At 46.9% G+C, this 14,214-nt stretch overlaps 1 protein-coding gene across 1 annotated transcript in view; it reads left to right on the top strand.

The window, feature by feature from the left end:
- The window catches only part of LOC142575179 (carotenoid-cleaving dioxygenase, mitochondrial-like), an 81,590-nt gene extending 68,552 nt beyond the window's left edge, over positions 1–13,038 (top strand). Inside the window, exons 8-12 of the mRNA XM_075684272.1 lie at positions 3,468–3,561; positions 4,631–4,742; positions 5,716–5,816; positions 9,549–9,663; positions 10,417–13,038. Coding sequence (XP_075540387.1) covers positions 3,468–3,561; positions 4,631–4,742; positions 5,716–5,816; positions 9,549–9,663; positions 10,417–10,571 — 577 coding nt within the window. The 3' untranslated portion in view covers positions 10,572–13,038. The remainder of the gene's footprint in view (positions 1–3,467; positions 3,562–4,630; positions 4,743–5,715; positions 5,817–9,548; positions 9,664–10,416) is intronic.
- The last annotated feature ends 1,176 nt before the right edge of the window (positions 13,039–14,214 follow it).

Genomic DNA, 14,214 nt, shown 5'->3' with positions numbered 1-14,214 from the left:
TCACAACACTTGAAATCATGGGCTCCGTTTGCAGAACTGTTCTCTTCTGCAGAATTTTGTCGCGTACTCAAAACGTTGGCATTCGAATCAACACGGAAATGGCTCCGTGTAATCTGCGGTTGCATGCTGCGTAAACTTAAGGTTTGTGTGTTCGGGCCCCTAAGTGTTAGGGAGAATGCTAAAACGGCCGAGTGCGCGGGTTTGACCTCACTCTGCCTCTGGAAACCCAATAAGTGAACAATCTGTCTGATGTAAACAACCACCATCACCACCACCACCTTCAAGAAATCAAGCAAATTGTCTTTTGAGTACCATCTCGGAAGACCACGTATGATACACGTGTTCTGGAGGCAAGCGCATGTAAGGCAGGCATTCAGAGCAATGTCACTAACTTTGTTGTATTGTCTCACTGGTGTGCCCTCCCGCGGCTTCGTCAAACGTCTTAGAATGTGAAATGACTGCGAACCGCTGCAGTTCTAATGACAGATTTTACAGTGGAGTATATAGGTGAATGGGACTTGCTTGCCTCAGATGCGCTCCCACTTCTGCCGGCAAGATGGCCACAGAAACGGCGACAGTCCTGCAAGCGCGATGACCACCCTATGGCGATCACGAACCAACTTGACGCTTTCGCCTCCATGTCTCCAACTCTCGCTTCCACATCCATAATCGATGGATCATTGTCACTAGAAAATAAGACTCAATCCTGGAGTAAATGCCACGATCGCCTTATTGTTTTGGTGAATGTCTGGGCTGCGAAGCACGTTACTATAGGATGCTGAGAAACTTGACCGACCGTTAAAGTCTCCCCTAAGGGATGCTTTTCTCTTGTTGGGAAAATCACGCAAGAACTTGCGATGAGATGACCTTCGGGACGAAACGTCAGAGGAAGGAAGGGCCTTTTTTCTCTCGTTTTTTTGTGTCCGTGCGTGCGTGCGTGCGTGTGTTCGTGTGAGCGTTTTTTTCTCTCGTTTTTATCGTGCGCGCGCGCGCGCGCGTGTGTGTGTGTGTGTGTGTGTGTGTGTGTGTGTGTGTGTGTGTGTGTGTGTGTGTGTGTGTGTGTGCGTGCGTGTGCGTGTGCGCGCGTGTGCGTGTGTGTGCGTGTGTGTGCGCGTGCGCGCGTGTGTGCGTGTGTGCATGTGTGCGTGTGTGTGTGCGTGCGTGCGTGTGCGTGTGCGCGTGCGCGTGCGTGCGTGCGTGCGTGCGCGTGCGTGCGCGTGCGTGCGCGTGCGTGCGCGTGCGTGCGCATGCGTGCGCGTGCGCGACTTTAGGGGACCCTTTCCTGGAACTGTCAAGCTCTACAGGGGAACTTCCGCGAACCAGCAACGCCCAAAAGGGAAGGACAAGCGTCTGAAATTTCCGGACCTGAGGCTTGGTATTACCGGAGGCGGGACGTCCTTGCAGCAGGCTCGGTATAATCAGAGGCTCGGTATAACCGGAGGAGGAAGAACCCTCTTTCCGCGAATCAGACTCTGTGCCGGTCACGTGACGTCGACGGAAGCAAGATCCCTCCCACGATTGTAGAGAGCCTATTTAAGGGGCTCTGAAATTTACTTTTTTAGATCGCTTCATTCTCTTCTCATCATCTTTCATCAACCTTTGAATGAACCGTGCAAGTTTCGCACTAGAAATCGTCTCGTCCTTGCCCGGTCGCCATGGTCTACCGGATGCCTGCAGCCCGCCGACAACGCCACGCTACCCAATAGTAACGTTGGTCGAGCTTCGATAGGCAGGCGTCGCTACAACTCGGCAGCAGTACGATACGCTACCCTGGAGTACACAACAGCGTACAACCTCTCCTCGCCATTCTTCCTTCGGCAAACATCGCCTTCCTTCTACTTACGTCACTCTGTCGACGTCTCCCCCTGTGCATTCGCATGAACTGCTGTCAGCATTTCGGCATGACACATGAACGGTGCAATCCATAAACATAAAAATTGCATGATTAAGGTTGTGATCTGTGCTGGACTCAAGAATAAACATTGAGTGAGATGTCACGTTCCTCAGCAGGCCCACAAAGGCAGTTGTATGCGTTGCATTTAGCTTTATAGCATTTAATCAAGCTTGGTTAAAACATATTGGTGGGCTAGTCAGTTTGAATCCATGATAGAATGTGTAAGCGCGACTGAAAGAGGGCGTAGAAAGAAACAGACGCACAGAGACAGCGCTACTTTCAACTATAGATTTTATTTTCTGACGCATCAATAAATGTACACCGAATGAGCAAAAACGCTCGTATCCGCTCCTTCAGTATGTATTTATTGATGCGTGCGAAAATAAAATCTGTAGTCGATAGTAGCGCTGTATTTGTGCGTGTCTTTCTACGCCCTCGTTCACTCGCACTTACTTCTATCATGCATTTAATTAGGCGCTTCACGAAAGCTTTGCCTCACATAGATTCCAACACATGAGCTGGAGCTGCATAATTTCTTTAGTCATACTAGTAGTTTGTCAATTATGAAGAACTTAAACTGTTTCTCCTGGCCCATAAGTGTCAAACCTGAAACAATAGCAAACCTTCAGAAACATCTATGCAAGCTTGCAGTGGTTCAGGTAGTAGCTGCTTCTTTTCTTTCTATGTTATGAACCGCGGTGTAAGAGTGTACTTGACGGATGGCACTCGTCGCTGTGAAAGGGGCGAGAGCGCGAGTGGATCGCGTTCGTTGAAAGGGTTTGAGTTACAGGTGCTCACCTTGAAATAGTGGTGTATTTGTCTGAACTGCATGCCATATTTCACTCGTCGCTCCTTATTACATCGCCATTATTGACTGCAAGCCTGCATGTATTCATCTTCTATATACACCACATGCTGTGCCGAGTTAGCACACTTCTCGTATGTGCTTAAACAGATAGCTATCCCCAACGCTCCGATACTTTCTTCATATATGGCGTGTAAACACGCGTACTTTATCATATTGGTCCATAATCCTCACACACCCAGTTTTCTCGCTCAAAATCTTGTTTGCAGTATTTTCATTAAACAGCGATGATTAGTTGTCACCGTAGAACAGCTATCAATGCCACTTCGCAGCTATTCATTCCCAGAAAGTGGTAAACTGGTGAAACGGACCTGCATGCTTATATTTAATTTCATACTGAGGTTATGCCGCGTGGCAACCCAAGTGAATAAATAATCGAAAAATAATATGGTTGCATACTTAGATATAGGTGCACATTAAAGAACCTCCGATGGTCTATTTAATCCTGTTTTTTGTGTCACTTGCTGCCAGCATTATTGAAGAAGCAGTGCTAGGTGCCTTTTATCTTCGGGAAAGGTCTTTATCATGCAGTGATCCTAATTAGGCCGATGATGATGATTAAGGATAACGTACGTTGCGAGTACGTTGTTATTCTACACGCGAATGAGTCGTTACAGACTACCTGTGACACGACGTTTTTTTCTTCTGTGTGACCCACGACTCCAGAGTACCTAACCTTTGGATGCGTTACTCCCTGTTTCTATCCAGGTATTACCTGGACAGGATTCGAAACGGAATGAACGAAGATATTGATCCTGGCTGCCAAGGCCACTTCCGTCGCTTTGTTATCCCAGTATCCAAGGTAGGCACGCGAACCTACTCACTTTAGGCTTCGTAAATGCGGACTCGGGATACCTGTTTTTATGGAATTACAGACTTGTCATCATGCACTATGTCGCTGCGGGAGCTATAATGCCAAGGATAAGTTACGGCTTGTTTATTTTGGGGGTGGAAATAATTCCGGTGAAGGTCGGCATTCTCAATCTGCTTTTCACAAAACTCGTTCTTTGTGAAGTGAGCATTGCGTTCTCAGCCGATCAGCGTTCAGTAGCTGATAAAACGGCACCCATCGGGTGATCTTGAGTTCTGCCTCCGTGCGATTAAACGATTAAGGTATCGTAGTCAGGCCGTCAGTTGATGAAACTTGATAGTTTAGTTGCATCTTTCATTTAGCTCAGTATGCACAAATAGCTAATAAATAGCTAATAACAAATTTTTTTCTTAACGTACGAGCTATTAATTTTCTTGTGGTTCGGATGCGCCGCGTTGAACTTCGCGGGTCAATAGTCACAAATAGCGGTAAACCTCGTCTGCCAAGAAGGCTTTTTTCAAGGATTCCGCCTTCCTAAACGAGATATCGACAAGCTCCTGCTCGCGAGCTGCAGTTTGTCAAGCCTGCGCATCCGCGCCGCACGCACAGTGCTGTGTCGACTACGGCCAAATAAACAAAGGTGACAAGGCTATTATATTATTTGTTCGTTTGTCAGTATTATCGTTGCAATGCTAATGTCGGTAACATGTTATAAATAGAGCTCAGGTAGCCCATACACAAGCTCAGTCAAAAGGATTGCGACACCAGTTTTTGGGTCAGCGCTTCAATAACATGGTTCTTCCTTAATGGCTTTGTGAACATGTTCACCTGTCTGTCCCTCTCGCGAGCACGTGTGGTCGCTGATAGTACGCACTGAGCAAGACGCACGTTGTACAAGCGTTGGGTTGTGCGTTTTTTTTTTTTTTTCGTTTTCGCCGTGGGTGGGATCGTGGCATGACAATCGCCACCTTCCATTTCAGTAGAGAGAGTGGCACGTGTTCGCATCGCCGTACCCTTCCCTTTTCCCAATCTCCCACTTCACAAAATCTGCCGAGAACAGGCCAGCAGCGCCACGGAGGGCGACCTGGTGAGCCTCGGCTACAGCGAGGCTCGGGCCTACCGCCGGGACGACAACACCGTTTGGCTCACCCACGAGGAGATGGGATACAAAGGTGCGCATGCGCGTTCGCCTCACTTCTCGCTGCGCACACTTCGCATGAGGTATTCTGCTTCCATTACAAACACTTGGACCAACTGAGACTCTAGCGAGTGCGCTACTAGTTTTGCTTACGTTGTCAATACAGCATGCGGCACCGAAGCCCGTATTAGTGAGATGGCACTTGGGGTCACACGATAATGAGCTGAGAATATGGACCACGGCCTACCATGTTTACTAACGTCTATTCTGCGAGGCAGCTGCTTGGGCTTGTTGGCAAAGAATATTTTGCCAAATTTGGAAAGACAGGACAGAGGACTTGCGAACAAGGAGAAAAACGTTCAGTACATATTGCCGCCAACTTCTCGCTTTTCGCCATGAAGAGCGAATAGAAATTGTGTGAAAAGGCAGGTTTAAATGCACTGCATGTTACCGAAAGCACGTACTTGTGCAAGAGCGCAGCCGTATCAGGTGCCCTCAAGGTAGTTTAGTAAGTGCGACAGGACGAAGAAGACTTAGTAACGCATAGAATGGACGACATGCGGGCAACAACATCGAACTGTCGTTTCCCGACAAGTGCGCTACTTTCCATGCCGCTAAAGCACGCTGGTTATGGCACTAGAGGACGTAGACGCACGTAACTAGTCAACGTGACAGAAGGTACGGACGAAACGAAGCATGAAATAACTGTTAATTCTTATAAACACGCGTTTCCTTTTATAGCCAAGACAACGAACATATCACTTCCTTTCCGTATACAGATGCGCTACAGGTGAAAGCCATAGGCAGCGCGCTTTACCCTACAGCTCAACCAACTAGCCCCGCTTGATCAGCCTTGCTAGTTTACTATGCACTGCAGCCGACATGTCAAATGACCAGGAGGTGAAAGACATCAGTACTGCATCTAGGCTTGCCGCCTGTTCAGCGAAAACACGAGCGAGCATGTGGCACATACGCAGGTACCGACGATGTTTTATGTCTACTTGCAGGTTACGACCTGCCGACCATAAACCCAAAGTACCAAGGAAAGCCGTACCGGTACTCGTACGGCAGCGGAAACTTTGAGCGACTTGGCGAGTGCCGAAATGCGGTAATACACTTCTAATAATAATAATAATTGGGGTTTTACGTGCCAAAACCACTTTCTGATTATGAGGCACGCCGTAGTGGAGAACTCCGGAAATTTTGACCACCTGGGGTTCTTTAACGTGCACCTAAATCTAAGTACACGAGTGTTTTCGCATTTCGCCCCCATCGAAATGCGGCCGCCGTGGCCGGGATTCGATCCCGCGACCTCGTGCTCAGCAGCCCAACACCATAGCCACTGAGCAACTACGGCGGGTGGTAATACACTTCTGATCCTGTATGGGAACATTACGTAAAGTGTGCCTTATAGGGATGGTGTCCAAATATGGCGACCATGGCCGATTTCCATCTTCAGCGATCGTTTCCGGCTCTCATCGCACGCAAAATTATCGCCTTTGAGATTGTTTTTGTTATTCCGAGAGAGCTGACACTGGGGGGACTGATTTGGACACCACTCTCTGCGTCTGTTTTCAGCATTTTAAGGCCTTTCCCAACTGTCAGTTTCAGTTTTTATATTTTTTTTATTTACAAGATACTGCAGATGGGAGGTCCAAGCAGGGTGGGCATGATACGAAGTAAACAATAATTACAACACTGATGATGGGCAATGCGGTTAATTTATTCCATTCCGCTGTTCGCGAGTAAAAAAAGAGAGATAGAGCCAATTTAAATGTATCTGTTCTCGTAAAGTGGTGTAAGAGCAAGAGGGTTTTGGTGCCTAGCTTGTCTGGTTATGAAGGGATATATGTGTAGAAAGGGATCTAAGGTTGCTTTTCATCAAGTAGGTGCGAAAGGAACCCCAATCTGCATTTCTGCTTTTTATGTTCTGACATTTATAACTCGTTAGCTTTTAATAGTGCAGTTTGAGAGTCAGTGCCTGAAAATTTGCTAAAAGATGAGCCGTACGGCCTTTCTTCGGGTTGTTGCCAAGTTTTAATGATATCTTTTGTAAAAAGGACGCACACTGTTCAGGCGTACTCGAGTTTGGGACTGATTAAAGAAAGGTACACTAGAGGGCTTGAAGCCTACGACTTAGAAAGCATAGCTTTATGAAAGAGAAGGAGCAAATGTTGCTGATGTACGCATCCCAAGATAACAGAGATAGCCAGGAGAAGAAAGGCAGGGAGGTCAACCATGCAGGCAGGCGCACGGCTTGCTACCCTGCACTGGGGGTCAGGTTAAGGCTGAATATAAAGAGGAAAAGAGGTGTAAAGTCAGTACTGAGTGCACGTGGGATGATGCACAGGGTCACTATAAGCGTTCTCTCAAACCGGTGCATTTCAAGGAGTGTACTAGTGCACGAATCGCTTTTTGTGCCAGTGACAGGTGGGGCCATGGTCCGAGTATCTTTAACTCAGAGAACGGTCTCGAGTCCGGTCGGTTTAAAGTTGTACTGAGAGAGCGAGGCGTTGTACGTCGTAACGAGGGCATGTACTCAATAGGTGCTCGTCGGTTTTCTCGCACCTACAGGAGTCGCGCATCGGGCTCTGGGCCATTCCCATACGACAGGAGTAAGCGTTCGTGAATGCCACTGCCAGTCACAAGCAGCACAACAAGGTTGTTTCGCCGCAGGAAAGGCTAGATGGCAGTTGTAGCCGTAGGGAGGGGTCCAGCACATGCAATCGGCAGTTGAAGGCAATTGAACTCCAGAAAGCTTGCGACTTCTTGCGGGCAAGCAGGCGAAGTTCCCTGGCGGTGTCCGCCCTCGCCAAACGTATTATTACCTGCTATTGTTAGGTCTAGGTATTTATAGCGTGGTACTTACTCTAAAGGGGATGATTCCAGTTCGTACGTATATGTTAATGGTATTCTTTCGCGCTTTATTGGAAGATAGACGCATTTATTTGTATTGAGAACAATACACCATTGCTTACGCCATTCAAACAGATTATTCATGTTATTTTTAAGGTCTGACTGAAAACTGCAGCAGGTAACTTCTTTAAACAGGACACAATCGTCGGCAAATACCCGAATCTGCGCTGATAAATCTGCTGCGTTGACAATATCGTTCACGTGTGTATGAGAAAGAGCAATAGGCCGAGCATACTGCTCTACGGAATACCAGACGTTGATGGAAGGCAGCCCGAGCGTTGCGCTCCCATTTCCACGAACCGTATACGTTTTAAGAGATAAGCCTATAACCATGCATGATAGGAATATTTCTGGGATGTCACTTAACCGATCCTTTGCAATGAGCGTATTGTGGAGGACTATATGAAACGGTTTACTGAAGTAAAGAAATGTTCTATCAATTTGGCTGTTATAGTATCAGGCCGAGCTGCAAATGAATGAATTACGGTAACCAATTGAGTCGTAGTAAAATATACCTTTCCGAAATCATGTTGGAGGTTGCGTAAGGCTAAATGTTCTAGAAATTCGCTCAAATTGTGAGCCACAAGGTGTTCAAAAAGTTTGTAACATAAATCAGACAGCGAGATTGGGCAATAATTTTGTAGCAATAGGCGGTCAACTTCTTTAAATATCGGCACAACTCGTGCTGTTTTCCAGTCGGCTGGCAATTCCGCTGACAATAAAGAGGTGCGAAAAAGAATTAAGTATTTTGCAGGAGACTCGGCAAATTGGGGAAGAAATATGTTTGGTATATTGCGAGGCCCACAAGATCTGTTCGTCCAAACAGTGTTCGCCGCTCACGCCTTTGCGTATGTTCACGTTGCGACTATTTTTTGTGTACAATGTCGGATCACTAAAATTCGTTTTTTTTTCTTCGTCTCATATAAAATCAACTGTCCTCAATGCAATTGTAATCATGATTTAGCATATCGGAACGTTACGCACCGCGCTCAGTTATGTGAAAACATTTAGAATATGTGAGCAGTTTCACGCGATGCGTGAGGCAGTAATGCCGATAGCTAATAGAACTCTACAAAACCACTGTTCAAGATTTTTTTTCCTTCTCCTACTTCATTTCTTGTCTCAAAAAGTGCTGTTGAAATAGTGCCCCGTGCATGTGTTGCATTCCTTTTCTTTTCAGCTTTCTTTCTGCTTGTGATTTTCAATTCTGTCTAGAAATAATGCTTCCAACATGGAAGTAATCTAAGTTATCATTGCACCAGGGAAAAGCTATCAATTACATTGCTGGTTTTAGCGAACAGGCGCTTCGTTCTAATAACAGATTTGACACGATGATACCACGAGATCGTTTTTATAATGTGCGAATACCTGCGATATGCGCTGCGATTTGTCTTTGTTCCATTGTCTATTGCTTGGTGCTGTTCTTGCTCCGTCGCGCAAGGTTATGTCGTTCGACCACGAGGTCATCATGACGAGTGGTTTGTGTTTAACTAGGTCACGGACGATCTACTTTCAGTATACTGCCAAGCCATATCACTGTAAACTCCGCAAATCGCCCTTCACACAGCTGCAAAAAAAAAAAAAAAACAACATAGGGAATCATTTCCTGTTCCCTTTATTTTTATTTTTTTATTTTTTGCGAGGACAGTGAGAGGTACAATTTCTTTAGGAATGACGCACGCTGCTGGCAAAATTCGAGGGGCCATTACACTTGAAATGAAGAAATACCGACTCAAAGGACGTTTTAACGCTCGTTAAAGCAATGCTGAGCGTCAAAATTTGCACGTCGTAAGGTGATAGTTTGACGTAGATCCGCAGGAGAAAGCGCTCAGTGTAGTGAGATTTGATTCAAATCAGAGATCTTCTCGTTGTGTGGCGTCGCTGTGCTGAACAGTGCTTCGTTTTGCGCGGGCGGCGCATCCAGATCTGCAAGTTGGACGTCCTAAGGCGCGAGATGCATCTCTGGAGGGAATCCGACACGCAGTACCCCAGCGAAGCTGTCTTCATGGCCAACCCCGACGGAATCGATGAGGACGACGGTGAGTATTTACAAAAAGGTTTTCGCGAGGTCTGTTTTATTCGCACAAAATTGTACAGCTCGAACTTGGGCTAGACCGAATGTAGCCTAAAGCGAGAGGCTCACAAGGGCAGCCATCAAGAAAGTGCGCTAGTTAACGAGGAAGTGTTTCAGTCTCACTCGCTGAGCGAATTCGTCACAGTGGACGAAAGCGAGTAGCGCACTGCAGTCATGCTAGTGCTTAGCTCATGTGGATACAATTAGCCCCTTACTGAGGCGCTGACACCACGCTCAATTTAATAAGGAGCCATGCCAACGTCAGAGCTGCTGCTAATAACACACGAGCGTGACGGCCGTCTTTCAGCATAATTTTCGTTCACCAGTGGCTGTGACATGCCTCTGTTCTGGACGGCACTTATTAAGTGCCTCTACGTGTCCAAAATGGGTCGACGTACAAGCCTCCCACCAAGATACAGCCAGTGGATGCACGGTTCCTATTGTAGACCTCTACTAGGCTGTATGGAAAGGAACAACTTACTGATGTATATATAATATGCATCGCCCATTTTTATGCCACGAGACAAGCTATCGAATGCTGACAGAGAAAATAAAGAAAGACGATTGTGCACTGTTTACAGTTCTGAGACACGCACATCGGATGAATGAGAGAAATGAATGAGCAATAGACGTCACAGCGGGGTGGGGGGACGCAGCCGAATCCGCCACTGATCGTCTGTGGTGACGCTTCCACCTCTCCGCCCGTCTGCTCTTTCAGGTGTCCTGCTGTCGGTGGTGAACGACACAGATTACGACAAACCGGACTTCCTCTTGGTGCTGGACGCCAGGACGATGACCGAGATTGCGCGGGCAGAAGTTCCCCGTCCAGTGCGCGCCTGCACATCGATCCACGGCTGCTTCATCAAGAGCTGAAGCGAGCGCCATCCCGGAGACAGGCTCGAACTGACTGCGCACTCGATTGCTTATACGTCTTCCATGGCACGAGCGTTCTCTTCGCTTGCGCGCTGTGCTTTTGCTCGTTTCGTTTTTACACGAGCAGTTTCATACGAGACGGCAAGGGCTTAAAGTGAAATGTCTCGATTTTAATTCATTGCAATGAAATTTCCTGGTTGCTGATTATCAGATAATGATGTGGCCGTCGGTACAGTTGTGACCCGTCGATACCGAAGCTCGTGGGCTCTTTGAAAGCGTTCACGGCACGTTGGCTATTCCGCACTCGTGCACCAGAATGTGCTTCTCGTCTCGCGGCTTGGTTTCGCACATGAAAAAAATTTTGCATCGCTTGATACAGCAAGAGGGGCATTGTTGGAGTAACGTCGTTATTGGAAGCAACAGTACTTGTTGAAAGTAAAACTAGAATTTAAAGTAAATGTAGGGGCTCTTGCCGAAGATAAAAACTTCAAAACTCAGAAACACAAGTATTAGTTGAGAAACGTAAAAAAATTGCGCCGCTACATTTATACTACACCATAAGTGGCGAATTTCGTATAAACATTACTTCTGCATTGAAGCCGCAATATATGTAGTGTGCCTTTGTTTTCGAGTCCGCACTCGCGTATACTAGCTTACCAACGATATCTTGTCATGCCGATAGCGATCAAGCTAGGTCATCTGTAAATAATTATAAGTTATTATGTATGGAACCGTTTATACTGCATATCGATTTAAGTTTCATGAGTTAAGGTACTTGTTTTTTTTTTTCTACAACAGTCATTGTTGAAGCCTTCGTTGTTGAAGGTATGTGACCCAAGTTGGCTTCACAGAAGTAGGAATGAAAGTGTCTGCAGTATTGATAACTTTATAAAAAGGAGCAATTTGTGCTCCAAACCAACGTAATTCGCCATGATGTCGCAACGTTAGTGTTATTTGTGGCAGATGTTGTATAGTGTGACGTCTACGATTGTCGTAGTCGGAAAGGAAAACAGCTTCTACTGACAGACGAGTGGACAGACAGAGTTTCTTTCTACTGGACTGCTAGTATAGACACTGCCACGAGTGGTTCTTCTCTATTGTGGCTTATTCGAGGCGCGAGCATGCCTCGTGCGCAACTGTGCTTGTCTCTTTATTTATCAGTAAGAAACTTTATTTCACCTATCAGCGTCGCACGCAATCTTGGATATCAATTTAGTGAATGTCTCTAGCATCCGCGTAAAAGAAAATATTTCATACGTTGATGAATCAGTGCGTGTAAAGTGCTAACGCAATGAAAAAGAAAGACATTGAAAAAGTATTTTTCTAACGAAAGGCCCGAATATAACAGTACATCACGCAGCTTTCTCAGGTATGCGATTGTTGATAAAAATTTCGCCTTGCTCAGGCGTTGAGGAAGATATAACTAAAACTAATGTTTATTTCGAAGCTGCACGAGAGTATATTTCACTCCGTAAAAACAATTCAGCGTGAACAGCAGGCCTTCGCTTTTAGCCGTCCTCACAGAAGCGTCATAGCTTGCCCTTAAGGAGTATTACAGATGTTTCTGTTAACATTAAGTTGGATATTGATAAACAGTACTGTACTCTTTATAGCTGAGGAAACTACGAACACGTGGCAAACCGGGTGAGCGAGGTGTATGCATTCGCGCTGTTCCTTCGGGGCCGGTGCACGTGCTCTCGCTGTGAACACGGGGGCGTCCAACGTGCGGCTTCATCTGCCATGGCCGACACGCGGAGGCGTTACTCGACCGAGGCTACAACGGGGAGGCCACGCATGTGTTCCAGCTCTGGCGATTGTTAGTAAAGGAGGCCCCTTCTGTCGCCTGTGCTCGGACGCTGTGTACTCGTTGTTCTTCGCCGATCTCGATTGGTGCCGATACTGGACAGAGTTGCAGAAAGCGCCGACGAATATTAGAGTCATAACGCTTTCTCCGGGTAAGGATGGACGTCACATCGACACCAGTACAGCCAAATGAAGTAGATCGGAATCCCCAAGTGTTCCGATTCACCGGCGTGACACGCACGTCCGACGCCATGGAAAACAAAACACGTTCCGAGTGCAGCCTTACTGGAATACAGACAAGAATCGAGTTAATTCAAGGTAACGAGTAAAAAACAGTACGGATCGACTTGCGTTAATATTCTCTGAATTATTCTTTGATTGCGAACTGCAAGCACAAACGATTCGAACCCTTGTTCGCTTGATGTCTCGCATCATCGTAGATGGGTTGCTCGCCTCGCACACGGCGGCGTGAGCAGAGCGAGCCTTATTTACTCTCGACTTCACGAGGAAAACCCACGGCCAATGCTATAAATGCGCGTAGTTGTTTAGATTTCCGGCGCAACCCTTCGAAAGCTTGGATCGAACGTACTTGACTCTTCGGTGGTCTTTGAGGTTACCGAGCTAGGTTTTAACGACAGGAACGTTTGCGGTGCCCTCCGTTATCTTTTTGTAGACGTAAAGGTAGAAGATGAAGACTTCTATGCTAAGATTTTCTTCTTTCTGGAATTTTTTTCCATACTATCTAGTTATTTTCACACCATATCTGTACCCGTTAACATTTTATTTCGCGATTATCAGCACCTACTTTTATTTCATTTTATTTTGCTCATAATTATATTACTTTAAAACCTAGTACCACCGGATTCATGGCTGATCTCTTTGAGTGAATTGTGCCCGTTTCACTGAGGGACACGCAAACATCCCTCTCTCGAAGCGAAAAGGGCGTTCGGCCTCCATACAGCGCTGCCGCCCGCGGGCTGTACGGAGGCTCAGTGCGAGCCACAAGATGCACTAAATCCTGTATAGTAGTGTTCGTACTCAGCTTACACATACAGGGTATTTCGTGCAACTTGAGCCAAGGATTTTAAGAGAAGTGGACAGCCGCAGCTGAATGAAACCAACCGCATATGGTTTGTCGTTATGTGGCACTCCTCAGAGTATTTTTTAGAGTCGAGAGGGTTCAGAAATGGGACCGATCCAATTTCTTGTGGCAACGTACGTACCGCTTGGCGCTTTTTTTTCCTCGTGTAAAGAAAGCCCGCGAAATATGAAATAAAAGCACGCGACTGCGCGCTCTCCTACTGCAGTGCCCTCAACCGTGCGTCAAGCTTATTCAGGGACGACGGCGCCTCGGGTGCCGACGCACCGCGAAGCCGACGCCCAGAGCCGCGGCCACTCGCTTCGCCACGGCGCGCGCGGTTCTTTCGCACGAAGCGCGGTTGAGAGCTCTGCAACACGACAGCGCATGAGCTCACTCACGTGGTTCTATTTCATATTTCGCGGGATTTCTTTAAACGCCGAAAAAAAAAAATTGCCGCGCAGCATGTACAGGCGCCGACAAAAGTGGTATACTCCACGCAGCGGGAGCAGGAGCAACGGCAAACTAGCTAGCAGCAACGGCAAACTAGCTAGCAGCATCTGGGATCGAGATAGCCAATGGGTGCCCTTTATTATCTGCAAGCATGTCGCTTGACTCGTGTCAATGTAGGTGGCGTCGCAATGCAGTGTGCCGTAGAGTCGCTGGAAAAAATTTCAGAGTACCGCAAAGGTCGGGATTTGACTGGCAATACTGAGTGGCCACCGCCATATACCTTCCAAGCCGACTCCGTCGCGGGAAGGC

This window comes from Dermacentor variabilis, chromosome 3 (genome assembly GCF_050947875.1).
Source record: "Dermacentor variabilis isolate Ectoservices chromosome 3, ASM5094787v1, whole genome shotgun sequence".
In the NCBI taxonomy this organism is placed as follows: Eukaryota; Metazoa; Arthropoda; class Arachnida; order Ixodida; family Ixodidae; genus Dermacentor; species Dermacentor variabilis.
The sequence above is the reverse complement of the archived record's forward strand: the minus strand, read 5'-3'. Positions and strand labels throughout refer to the sequence as shown.